The sequence below is a fragment of the Sorex araneus genome, chromosome 4 (genome assembly GCF_027595985.1).
Source record: "Sorex araneus isolate mSorAra2 chromosome 4, mSorAra2.pri, whole genome shotgun sequence".
In the NCBI taxonomy this organism is placed as follows: Eukaryota; Metazoa; Chordata; class Mammalia; order Eulipotyphla; family Soricidae; genus Sorex; species Sorex araneus.
In genome coordinates, this window is record NC_073305.1 from 190,870,000 (window position 1) to 190,884,158 (window position 14,159).

The 14,159-nt window shown below is 42.8% G+C and overlaps 1 protein-coding gene across 1 annotated transcript in view; it reads right to left on the reverse strand.

Annotated features, from left to right (window-relative positions):
- WDR27 (WD repeat domain 27) overlaps positions 1-14,159 on the reverse strand; it is a 136,179-nt gene that overhangs the window by 121,130 nt on the left and 890 nt on the right. The window contains exons 2-3 of the mRNA XM_055136760.1: positions 12,842-13,031; positions 1,089-1,230 (exon numbers count right to left, since the gene is read on the reverse strand). Of these exons, the coding sequence (XP_054992735.1) occupies positions 1,089-1,230; positions 12,842-13,024 (325 nt within the window). The 5' untranslated portion in view covers positions 13,025-13,031. The remainder of the gene's footprint in view (positions 1-1,088; positions 1,231-12,841; positions 13,032-14,159) is intronic.

Below are 14,159 nucleotides of genomic sequence, written 5' to 3' on the forward strand. Positions count from 1 at the left end.
CTCCACTGCCCTTACTTCCTAGCACGCCCAAAAGCAGGGTCCTGACGAGGGACAGGACGGACCCAGGGCAAGCGGTGAGTTATGTGCTACCCTGGCATCGAGATGGGCCTGGCCAAAGCGCCTAATGCTTAACTATATGTTAAGACCTTGGTCATGGACATGTCATGTCATGATCCAAAAGCAATGCCGAGACTAGGACCCTGCTAGGGCTAGGAAAGACTAATCTGGCCTGAGCACTGTAGTCTGAGATCGAGGTGACCCCAGTCGAGAGCAATTCTATAAGCTTAATGCGTCTCTTGCTATGTCCATACAAAATGATTTATAATATGAATACTTATATGTTAGTTGGACAAAGAGAGGAGAAACACAGCCATGGGATTCCGCTCTTGGGCAGATGTCCTGCTGAAAGAGATTCTGTCCTAGTGAAAGCATCCCCTAAGGGATAGAACTTTACCCCCTATTGATTGTAACCACACCTATGCATAAGCCCCAGCATGCAGAGCGGGGGGGGGGGGGCTAAGGTGGCTGTATGAGGGGGTTGGGGGGAAAGCAGAGAGAGAGAATGAAGTAGGATGGGGGAGAAATAAGACAAGGGAGACAGAGGAAGAAGGAGACAGAAGAGGGAAACAGATGAAGAAGACAGAGAGATAGAAGACACAGAGAGGCAGACACAGAGAGGCAGACACAGAGAGGCAGACACGGAGAGACAGACACGGAGAGGCAGACACGGAGAGACAGACAGAAGAGAGCACGGTGGCACACACATAAGCAGAGCACAAGGTGAAAGAAGTGAGAGTGAGCGGGGCAGAAAGGGGAATTAGAGGAAGATCCAGATAGAGATCGAGAACTGGGAGAGAAGCAGAGAGAGAGAATGAAATAAACTGATCGAGCAACCAGTTTGGCCTTCTTCCTTCCTTCACCTGCCTCATCATCGCCATCAACCTCCCCAGGGTGGGGGAAGCCCCGCAGGGCCCTCTTCTCTTTTGTGTTTTTACACAAATCCCCAAATCTCCCATGTTACTAAGTATAATTCAGGATGAACTATTACTCTGCATATTTTTTAAATGATGTCATAAATGTTTGTTTACCTTGGAGTACATTCTCTCTGCATTTATCCAGGTCCCACATAATAACACAATCTTTGGATGCAGAACATATGAGAGGTGCATTTTCTATGTTGCCAAATGCCACAGAAGTAATTGGATGGGAGTGTCCTCTTAGAGTGAGAAGCTAAAGAGGTAACAAAAAAATAGATTATAGGTAACATATAAAGAATAATAGAATATAACATAAGCTCAAACCTAAGACATTAAATGGAAAAGATTTTTCATTCCCAGAAACTACCAGAAATGGGACAGCTGTGTGAGAAGGAGAACAGACAAAAGAGAGTACTCAGGACACTGGGAAAGCGAGACAGGTGTGAGAAACTTCTGGAAAGAGGTGGAATGGGGAGAGGCTGCCCTGGCACATATAAAGGAGGTTTTTTGGGGGGGATCACACCCGGCGATGCACAGGGGTTATTCTTGGCTCTGCACTCAGGAATTACCCCCTGGCAGTGCTCAGGGTACCGTATGGGACGCTGGGAATCCAACCCGGGTGGGCCGCATGCAAGGCAAATGCCCTACTTGCTGTGCTATTTCTCCAGCCCCTGTAAGGAGCTTTTATGGAGCACCTGGATGTGAGTCTCCAAATAAAAGGCATGGGCACGCGGGATTCAAGCACTGAGTGGCTAAGAGCTGCCTCTTTAGGCCAGATGACAACAGCAACGGACAAAGGACCCGGGAATGAAGAAACTGGGCCTAGGCCCCAGGCTGGTTGGTAGCTGGTTTATTTATCTCTCCTCCCTGGCAAATTCTGATCTCTCCCCTCATGGCACAAGTATAATTGTAGTTTTGGTCAGAGTTCCAGTCATAATAGGAGACTAGACTATCATCCTAGTCTCCTGGTAGATCTCAACATCTTCTACCTCGTTATCTCCTTCCTTATCTCGTCGTAGTCTCATATTCCCCTACTTCCAGTCATCATCATCATCTAGTCCTCCTTCTAGTATTCAAAGACCTCAATGTCCCAAAGTCTCAGTTCTCATCTTCTATCTAGTCATCAACTTTCTAGTTTTTCTAGTCCTCAAAGATCTCAAAGTCCCAAAGTCTTCATAGTCCTCCTCTAGTCTCCAATGTCTCATTGTCAACATTCTAGTCCCTCTTTCCCCTTGCAGCATAGTTTGTAGAAATCATGAAGGGTGGGGATAGACAAAGATGGAGTTGAACATTATCATAACAACAAATAGAGGCAAAGCCACTCCTTCGAGAGATCAACTCAAGGACAAAATCTCATCTCAGGAGATTACTCCAGATTACTAGGAGATCAGCTCAAGGGCAGGATTCCATAGAGGGTGTATTGCTTTCTCCTTTCCTCAGCTAGTAATCACAGTAAATTTACTTCTTATAATATTTCTAGTCATTTTGTATGAACACAGCAAGAGATATGTTAAGCTTAAAGGTTGGCTCTTCCTGGGGACATCTTACTGTATATTCCAGACCACAGTCCTCAGGTCAAGTTAGTCTTTCCTAACTCCAGCAGGGTCCTCATTCGGTTACTTCTTTTTGGGTCACAACAGAGCTTGTTTCATGATCGTGCTCTTAACTTACTATACTTAGGGCACTTAGTTTGTCTCCTTTCGATGTGAGGGTAGATTACAGCTTGCCCTGGGTCCACCAGTCCCTTCATCGGGACCTTGCTTTTGCAGTGCTCGGAACTAAGGACAACTGAGGCTTAAGTCAAGTAGATATGGATGCCCAGGAGTAAATATTATTTTGGAGTCAATTAACTCCCATGTTACAAAGCATAGCATGAACTGTTTTCCGGTGTCTATACAAAAAGGACATTGCTAAATAAACCATGCAAATGACACGAAGGAAAGAGAAAAGCAATATAGGATTATTGGTGCCTGATGGAACTGGGTGTGCCTCAGGGACACTGTTGTGGGATTGGCTCAATAAACCTAAGCTCCCTGTGGGAAGAGCAAGGACAACCCATTGTTATCCAACACCTGGATACTGGAAGTCAGCAGAAATGCACAAGCAGAGGAAAATGGTGACCATGTTGCTACTCAGGAATATCTTACTCCTGCAGGTATAGAAGAGAGTAGAGGGAGATGTGGGAGGCTAAGAAGACTATGGGAGTAAATGGGAAACTCCAAAGAGATACAAGATACAAAGAGATACAAGGCAACAGGATGGGTTTAGGCAGGATATCCCTTGATTGAGATACTCAACTCATCATCTCCTACCCAAAGGCTTGTAGGATGAAGGAAAGGAAAAAAATAAATATAAACACTTCACAAGTGGAGGCCCTAGGTGGAATGATGCAACAGAACCAGGAAACCCTGGTGTCATGATAAGCTGAGGTGCTTACAAGATGATACATTGAGAGCAGGTAGTCATGTGTTATGACAACTCTCACTCAGGGAACCAACAGGGATGGTTCTTCTGTACCAACCCTCCAAGTGAGAATGACAAGAAAAGTAAAAGGGACCAGAGAGATAGTATAGTGTGTAGAGTGTCTGTCCTGCACGTGGCCTACCCTGGCATCCCATATGGTTCCCTGAACACTGCCTAGCTAAATTAGATCCCTGGCACCCCATATGTTTCCCTGAACACGACCAAGTGTAATTCCTGAGCATTGCCAGATGTGGTCCAAAAGTCAAAAATAAAAAAAGTTTAAAAAAAACCCTCACAAATACATATGTATTCCTGTGAGGTACCAGAGCATAATGAAGGCAAGGTGACAAAGGGAAAGGACAGTCAGAGCAGCATTCCCCATTACAACACTCCTCCCAGGCAGAGGGAAAATCCTAGGGAGGCAGCTTAGAAAGAGATTTTTGCAAGGGACTGAAGCACAAAAGCAGCCTCTCTGCTGCTGCACGACCATGGCCCCGGAGGCCAGCTAAACTACTTTGGGCACAGGCAGCTTCTTGCAGAAATGTCTCTAGACTGTGAACTGAGCCACGGCCACCATCTTATGACGACCACAAAAGGGAGATACGAGCTTGCAGTGATGCAATTTCTGGCAGAAATTTCCCTGGACTTAGTTACTAAAACACAGAAATCCAAAACCACGCGGCCACAGGACCTCCTATCTCTTCATTGTCAGCAATGGAAAACAAATTATCAAATGCTTCCTTTTCAACAGGTCTGACTTTGGGGGGTGGGGGGGAACTCCAAACAATAATAGTGAGTTTTTTTGCTGGAATATTAAATGTAATCAAAGTAAAGAGAAAAGTAAAGTGAAATTTATCAGCTACACAGGCAGAAGGTGGGGGGGCAGGAGTGGAGGGGAGGTATACTGGGGTTCCTGGTGGTGGAATATGTGCACTGGTGAAGGGATGGGTGTTTGAGCATTGTATAACTGAGGCTTAAGCCCAAAAGCTTTGTAACTTTCCACATGGTGATTCAATAAAAAAAATTTTTTAAAAAAAGAGTAAAAGAATATTTTTTGGGAGAATGATAAAGTACCCCCATCACCTTATAGTACACCTGAAAAGAGATAGCCTTAAAATAGGCCCAAGATAGTCTTCCTTATGCTTGAATTACCCCCAGAACGCAATAGGAATCAGCACAGAACCCCATCATGAGTAGCAGATGAAGATTGTGATCCTGAGGACTCATCAGTAATATCCACCCATATAAGCTCTCTGAGAAGGAATTGAGAGTGGAAATTCCTAGGATATTTAACAAGCTCAAAGAAATAATGGAATAGACAACCAATAAAACATAAGCGGCTATGAGAACAGAAATGAGAAAACTATGAACAGAAATGAGGAACTGAAAAACTTAGTAAGAGAAACTAAAAACTCACTGGAAGGCCTCACCAGCATAGTGACAGCTGCTGAGAGCAGAATCAGTGAGCTTCTGGACCAGGTAAATAAATCTTTCAGACAACAGTAAAAGGTGGGGGGAAGTCTCAAAATAAATGAACAACTGACAAGAGAACTTTGAGATGAAGTCAAGAGGAATAACATAAGAATCATCAGAGTCCCAGAGGGGCAGGAAGGCAACCTTGATGAAGAATCAACAGTCAAAGACAACATTGTTGAGAATTTCCCAGAGCTTAAAAGTACATGAACCCAGATCCAGGAGGCCCAAAGGGTACCAGTTAAAAGAAATCCAAACACAAATACTCTAAGACATCTTACTCAGAATGATGGAAATCACAGATAGAGACAGAATAGAATCTTGATAGCAGCAAGATCAAAGAAATTATACATAATGGAGCATCCTTAAGATTTACCCACAGATTTATCAAATGAAACCATCTGGACCCAAAGATACAGTGATACAATATAGATTGAAAAAAATCCTCAATAAAATGAACTAAACATGAATAATTTACCCAGTCAGACTCTCATTCAGCTTTAAAGGAATGATACACAATTTCATAGATAACAACAACAATAATAACTTGGTAATTTCATAGACTCAAAATCATCTTTACAGAAGAACTAATGGTGTTACTTTAAGATAAGTTCCACAAACACACCAATATCCTACAGAAAGATGACACAAAACTCCATGATAATAATCTTTCTTAATGTCAAAGGGCTAAATATACCAATTAAGAGACAGAGTAGCAGGATAAATTAGAAAACTGAATCCCACATTCTGCTGCCTGTAAGAAACACATTTGAATAGTCTGATTCAAAATCAAAGGTTGGAAGAGAATCCTTCAGGCAAACAACTCCCACCAAAATAGGCCAGGGTGGCTATACTAGAAAAAGATGACACAGACTTCAGACTGAAAAAGTTTACAAGGGAAGTGACTCAAGGATATGCACATCAGGAAGAATCCACACTTCTAAACATATATGCACCTAAGGAGGGACCAGAAAAATACTTAAAAAAAACTGCTAATGGACTTGGAAAAAGACATTAGTAGAAACACACTTGTAGTTGGAGACTTCAACACCGTTCAGTCACTTTTTTTCTTAATTGAATCACCGTGAGATACACTTACAAAGCTTTCATGTTTGAGTTTCAGTCATACAATGATCAAACACCTATCCCTCCACCAGTGCATATTTTCCAATTCCAATGTACCCAGTATCCTCCCCATCGCACCCCTCCCCCTGCCTCTATGGCAGACAATTTCCCCCATACTCTCCTTCTGTTTTGGAGCATTATGGTTTGCAATACAGACACTGAGAGGTTATCATGTTTAGTCCTTTATCTACTTTCAGCACACATCTTCCATCCCAAACAATCCCTCCAACCATCATTGACCTAGTGATCCCTTCTCTATTCCAGCTGCCTTCTACCGCACCTAATGAGACAGGCTTCCAACCATGAAGCAATATTCCTGACCCTTGTTTCTACTGTCCTTGGGTGTCAGTCTCACATTATGTTATTTTATATTCCACAAATGAGTGCAGTCATTCTTTGTCTGTCCATCTCTTTCTGACTCATTTCACCTAACATGATACTCTCCATGACCATCCACTTATAAGCAAATTTCATGACTTCATCTTTACTAACAGCTGCATAGTATTCCATTGTGTAGATGTACCAAAGTTTCTTTAACCAGTCGTCTGTTCTCCGGTTGTTTCCAGATTCTCCTCAGTCACTCTTAATAAGCCAACTAGATGAAAGCTCAGTAAATAAATACTTTCTTTAAAGAAAGAAATGGAAGAGAGGAATGTAATAGAAATATATAAGGCTTTTCATCCACAAAGTCAAATACACATTCTGCTCCAATGCACATTGGATATTCTCCGAGAGAGACCATGTGCTGGGATACAAAGCATATCTCCACCAAGTCAAGAGAAAAGAAACTGTATCAAAAATATTCTGAGATCGGGGCTGGAGCTATAGCACAGCGGGTAGGGTGTTTGCCTTGCATGCGGCCGACCCGGGTTCAAATCCCAGCATCCCATATGGTCCCCTGAGCACCACCAGTAGTAATTCCTGAGTGAAGAGCCAGGAGTAACCCCTGTGCATCGCCGGGTGTGACCCAAAAAGCAAAAAAAATATATATTCTGATATCATGACACACTGAAAATAGAAGTTAATCACAAATATAAATGGAGGAACAAATCAAATACCTGGAAATTAAACAGTTTATTGAGCAACTAGTGGGTCAGAGAAGAGATCAGCAAGAAAACCAAAAGATTCCTGGAAATAAACAAGAATGAGGACAAAATCTACCAGAACTTGTGGGACACAGCAAAAGCTGTGTTAAAAGGAAAGTTCATAACTATGCAAGCATTTATCAGGAAGGGAGAAAGGGCCTACATAGTAACCTGACTGCACAACTTAAGAACCTGGAAAATGACCAACAAAAGGAGCCAAAAAGCAGACAGGAGAAAGGAAGTAATAAAACTTAGAGCAGAAATCAGTGAACTGGGATCCCCCAAAATCAAAAGATCAATGAAATCTGGGGATATGGTGCCACCAGCAGGTCAACCTGTACCTGTGGGGAAAGTTCATCAGAAGCTTGATGGTGCCTTCAGGCTTTCTGATACCCCAAAACTGCCACTCTGCCTACGGTCAGACCCCAACAGCTTGGGGCCAAGTTTACCAAGAACAGCCAAAAATTAGGTATGTGGGAGCCACACCCACAAAACACCTCGGGCTCAGCTATACAAGCTCATTAATCAGACTTATTTCAAAGACCCATAGATAAATCTTAAAAGAGGTCCAAAGCCACAGTTAATCTCAGACCCGCACATGGAAAACAGACTGGGGTAAATCGGGAGGGGGGGCGGGTTGGCCTTTGCCTGCCCAACCAAGCAGAGCCCCCAGAAACCACTTGCTTCCATAATCCAAAATCACCTCCATATCCCTGGCCTGACTCCATGGTCTTAGGACAGACCTCACCAAGATATAATCTGCAGAAAATTCTGGAATGTGGGTTTTGTAACGGAAATCTCCAGGTTTTCTCAGAGTTGGGGTGGGCTACCTCCACTCCATTTCCCAAAAGACATGGAAGCACTGACAGTCACCCCCATGAACCAACTCCAGCACTACCCTCTAAGCTCTACTGCTGGCCTTGCTTCAGAGACAGCTAAATAAATCTCGAAAGAGATCAAAAGCCACAGAAAAGCTCGGCTGAACAGACCGGGGTAAATTGGAGGGGGACAGGTTGACCTATGTCTGCCCAAGCTGAGCCCCCATCAGTCATTAGCTTCCACAATCCAAAATCACCACCATACCCCCAGCCTGACTCCACCGTCTCAGGACCCTCACCAAGATATAATCTGTTGAAAATTTTGTAATGTGGATCTTAGTGCACCAAAAGCCCTGGCCCAGAGACCCAGCAGCAAGTCCTGGGAGACACCACAGTGCCAGAGATCTCTCCAGGCCCCATACTGGGAAAATTTCACCGGGGCACCCCAGATGGAGCAGGTGCACTGTCCCTACCTACTCTAGATGGAATCCCAGTGACCAAGAGCTTCCACAAGCAAGGCCCAGGTATGCAGGTTCTAGGGCTGAATCTCCAGGCCAAATGGCAGCAGAGGACTGAGGCTGTCCCTGCCCGGGTCCTTGCCTGCCCAACAGACTGGCTGTCACACCCACAAAAAAAATGAAGAAAAGATATTTGCACCCCTATGTTCCTTGCAGCACAATCCACAAGAGCCAAAATCTGGAAATAACCCACATGTCCAAGACTAGATGACTGGATAAAGAAACTATGGTACCTATACACAATGGACTACTACATGCTGCTCCAGGTAGGGATCTGGAGAGTATCATCTGAATGGGAGTTAGCCAGAGGTTAGAGACCGACATAGAAATGTAAAAAAACTTAACAGTGAAATAATACTTGGGAATACCCAAAGACAGGAAATAAAGAACATGAGAACTGATATTCAGTAGGAAATATACTGAAGGGACCTGGAGGATAAGACCAAGAGCAGGGGCCACAATATCTACAATGAAAAGAAGCATTCAACCAGGAGGAGGAAGTGAGACTGAAAGGTAGAAGTAATGTATGAAACCCTATCAGCAACAGTACTGTAAACCACAGTGTGAAACATAAATATATATATACATAAACATCCCATATGGCCCCCCAAGGACCACAAGGAATGATTCCTGAGCACTGAGCCAGGAGTAACCCCTGAACATTGTCAAGTGAGGCACAATGCCCCCCCAAAAGATCATCCTAAGTCTTAAACCAGCTGTATATTTTTCATATATAATGTTCAACGATAAAAAAAACAGATATTCAAAGATATAAGACCAGTCCCAAACCAAGAGAAATTTAATAAAAAATGCAAAACATTTACAAGGAATTCAGATGGTCTTGAAGTCAACCCAAAACTGAATCAGATAAAAGTATTAAGTCATGCACATAAAGCAGTTATCAGAATGTCACCCATATGTTTAAAAAGTTTAACAAAGACATAAGGTAGATATTAAAATAACCCCCAACCTATCTTGGGAAGGTGAAAATTAGAGTGACAAATAAAAAATAAAGTGAGTAGGACCAACAGCAGATTCAACATGACAGAAGAAATTGAGGGACTGAGCATGCCTCTGCTCTAACTACTCTGGAATAAAAGAAGCCAGACCAGAAAAATTATACCACATGCCTTGCATGTGGCCAACTTCAGTCTGATTCCCTGCACCACATACAGTTCCCTGAGCAATACCAGGAGTGACATCTGAGCACCGAGTCAGGAGTATACCCTGAGCAGTGCCAGATATTGCCAAAAACAACAACAAACAAAAAAGATGGGGCTCGATCAATAGCACAGCAGGTGTGGCGTTTGCCTTGCATGCGGCCAACCCGGGTTCGATTCCCAGCATCCCATATGGTCCCCTGAGCACCCCCAGGGGTGATTCCTGAGTGCAGAGCCAGGTGTAATGCCTCTGCATCGCCAGGTGTGACCCAAAAAGAAAAAAAAAAGCCTATTTATCTGGTCTAACTCTGGAAAAAGTACCCAAAAGTGTGTTTTTAGAGTACACAAGTAATTCTTTCAACTCAGAAGGAAAGAATCTTTCAAAAGAAAACTGAAAGTAATAATAAAAAAGCATTCTGTACAGTGAAATAAAAAAGTCCAAAGACAACAATAAGCAAAAATATAACTCTAATTAACTGTCAGAGAATTGAAAATTATAATTAGGTCTTACAACAATGACCTGAATGACAAAACTTAAATGTTTTAATGAAAGGAAGAGAATTTGTTGTTTTGGGGCCATACACACTCATTTGTGGAGTGTGGGGTAGCATCACATGAGGCTGACATCCAAGGACAGTAGATACAAGGGCCAGGAGGATGTCCCCATAGCTGGAAAACTGCTTCATGAGTGGAGGGAAGAAGGCAGGTAGAATAGAGAAGGGATCACTAAGAAAATGATGGCTGGAGGAACCAGTTGGGATGGGAGATGCATGCCCAAAGTAGATAATGGACCAAACATGATGACCTCTCAGTGTGTGTGTTGCAAGCTATAATATGCAAAAATAGAGAGAGAGTATGGGGAATATTATCTGCCTTAGAGGCAGGGGGAGGGTGGGAAAGGGGGAGTATACCCGGGATCTTGGTGGTGAGGAATGTGCACTGGTGGAGGGATGGGTGTTTGATCATTGTGAGATTGTAACCCAAACATGAAAGCTTGTAACTATCTCACGGTGATTCAATAAAATTAAAAACATTTTTTAAAAAAGGAAGAAAAGTGTGTCACTCAAAATAAGGAAACAAAACAATAATCTCAAACACAGAATGGAGGTGGTCTATACAATGAAATATAATGCAGTCATAAAAATAAACCGCGTGGATAAATCCCATAAACGTGATGATGAATGAAAGAAACCAACACAAAAGAATACAGAATGAATTATCCCCTTTATACAAAGTTCTCTGGTGCTAGAAGTGTCACCATAGGAGAGAAGAAGGGAACAAGAAAAGCAGAAGAACAAGTTTTGTACACTGGTTATTGTCACTAGCAGAATCTCGTGTGGCAGAGCCTGGCAAGTTACTCGTGGCGTATTCTATATGCTAAAAACTATAACAATAATGGACCTCATACCCCTGACGCTGAACTCAACAGGGACAAATGGAGACATTACTGGCGCCCACTCGAGCAAATCGATGAATAACAGGAAGACAGTGATACAGTGATACAATCACTATAACAGCACTTGAATTCTGGGAAATAGTTTGTTTTTGTTCATTTTGGGGGCCACACCTGGCAGTTCTTGGGGTACCATATGTAGTGCGGGGATTTAACCTGGGTTGGCTTTCTGCAGGGCAGGCACCCTACCAACTGTACCATCACTCTGAACCCTGGGCACATTAGTTTCTAAGACCTTTACACTTAACTGAAAAACTCAGAGAGAAGCTGGAAATCTGAATCAGTATTAGCTATGACAGAGGTATTCATAAAACTCTCTTCTGAAGGGGAGAGCTCCTTCTGCAATAATGACCAGCTTCCTTTTTTGCTTTGCTTTGGTTTTTGGGGGACACAGCTAGCTGTGGTAAGGGCTTACCTCTGGTCTCCTAGCTCTGTGACTGTGGGACCGTATGAGGTGCCAGGGATCAAATCTGAGTTGGACACATGCACGCCAACTGCTGCACAACAGCAGTCTATCAGCTATACTCTCTTCAGCCCCTTTAAAAAGTTTTTTTAGGGGGAGGGTGAAGTTACAGACAATACTCAAGGCTTATTCCTGACTCTGAGTTCAAAAGATTACTATAGTTATGGTTTGAATCTGGGACAGCCGCATGCAAGGCAAGGGCCTTACCCACTATCTTTCCATCACAAGGTCCAGTTTTTACTGTGAGCAAGAGGAATGGCATCAAGAATGAATCAAAAAAAAATCTCAATACAGAAAGAATCAATAGTATTTACTTTTTTTGTTTTATATAACAAAAACTATTTTTATTTAGAGTACTGAAATAATTGTATTTCATAAAATATCAATTGGGAGGAGAATGTCTTTAAAACTCTATGCACTTGATGTAAAAGATTCTGCAATTAACAGAATAAACTTTCTTAAATGTGTTGCATTAAAAATTAAAAAGATAGTACAGTGGGTAAGACATTTGCCTTGCATGAAGTAGAGCTGGGTTCAATTCCTGGCACCCCATATGGTATCCTGGGCCCACCAGGAGTGATCCATGAACTTAAAAACAGGAGGAAACCCTGAGCACCATTGGGTGTAGCCAAAAAAACAAAACAAAATAATAAATCTTTAAAGTTAGAGAGAGAGAAGACAAAGAGATAATACAGCAGGTAAGGCACATAACTTGCATGCAGCCAATACAGGTTCAATCATATATGGGTTGATCCCATCATCCCATATAGTCCCCAGAACCACTAGGAGTGATTCCTGAGTGCAAAGCCAGAAGTAACCTCTGAGCATTTCTGGGTGTGGCTCAAGTAAAATAAAATAAAATAAAATAAACCTAGAGAGTACAATGCTAAATCCTTCCTTGCTTTGCATATAGCTGACCCCAGTTTGATCCCCAAAATTGCATAGGGCTCCCCTGAGCACCACAAGGAGTGATCCCTGAGCACAGAATAAACCCTGAACACAGTTGGGCATGGTCAGTGTTCCCCCTGCCTGAAAAAATAAACTGAAGCAAAATAATAAAAATCTTAAAGTTCAACTTGTCATTACTGTGTTAGATTCACCTTCCTTTGCTTATGTTCTTAAGATTTCTTTTAAGTGATTTCCAAAAATTTATTTTCTGAAAGTCAAAAAACACAATGTTTTGTTAACAATTATTTCTCCCATAGTTGCTAACTAACTCCATAGAGTTTTATCACTCTATCACAGAAGTGGAGAAATGGTCAGACTCTTAGTGTCATCTAACAAAAAAAAAAAACTTTTTTAATACCTGGTATGCAGGACCGGATGTATTGCATATACAAAGTTCATTTCCATCCAAAGGGAAAGCACAATGCTGCCTACTGCATGCAAGCTGAACATGGGATGCAGACTCCTTGGATACAACCAGGTACTTCTCTATAACTATGTCATCTGCACAGCCATCACTGTTGGAGAAAAGTGGGCTTTCCATTTTCAACCTAAGTACAAAGACAAATAAGATGATACTCATATTTTTAACATAGATAATAATCTGTTTTCAATTACTAGAATAATTAAACATACAACACATATCAGACCTAGGTATTCATCTCTCTGCCCAAGTTTCCAAGAAAAAGAAATCTACCAGGAATTCTGTTGGTATCCATCTCACTCCTCCCCTCCAGTGGCCCATCACACTTCTGCCCCAGCTGATCCTTCCGTTAGGTATGAAACAGCCTTGACAGCTATCAAGAGAGTGTGCCAACAAAAAGCGGGACAAAGGACATGGCCATCTAGTTATCTGGCTAGTCAGTGAATTTGAAGAATCTCACTATGAAGTCCCTCACTAGTTAGGCTTGAGGCAGGCAGGTAGTGAGGAAAGCCAGAAGACCATCCTCCTCCCCACCAACACCACTATGGCAATGAATTCCTGGTACGTAATAAAACCAATAGTTGCAAGGCTGAGAAAGCCCATCTTGTGGAAATATGAACTAAGGTCTGATAAGACCTTCATCTGGCGCCAGCACACACCCCGAAGGCTGGACACCCACCTCAGAAGCTCCATCAGGAACAAAGGCCAGGAAAGGACTTTCAAAGAAGACCATCAACTACTCCCAAGTCTACCCACTTGGAAACCACCCTAGCAGTTGACTCTTACCTAGCTGGAAAAGTCCAATGTGCAGCAGTTTGGGAAAAACCCTATAAAAGCCAACTTGAACAAAGGAAGCACACAAATATCTTGCTGGAGTCCATGTGCTGCCTGTGCCTATGTGCATGTGGTGCCCAAGTACATGTCACCTGTATCTCCCCTCTTGAGACGGATACTTTCATACCTATGCTGAGATGTGTAGTGGGGCTCTCTTCACCTTTGGAGAAGCCCGTGTTCTCTCTCTCTCTCTCTCTCTCTCTCTCTCTCTCTCTCTCTCTCTCTCTCTCTCTCTCTCTCTCTCTCTCTCTCTCTCTCTCTCTCTCTCCTTCCCTCCCTCTGTGTGTGTCTATCTCTCTGTCTCTGTCTCTCTCCCTCCCTCCCTCCCTTCCTCCCCTTCCACCAAATAACATCCTGTTGGTTTGGGGTCTTTTGTAGGTAAAGCCTAGGACTGAATTTACTTTCCTGCAAAGAGCAATTC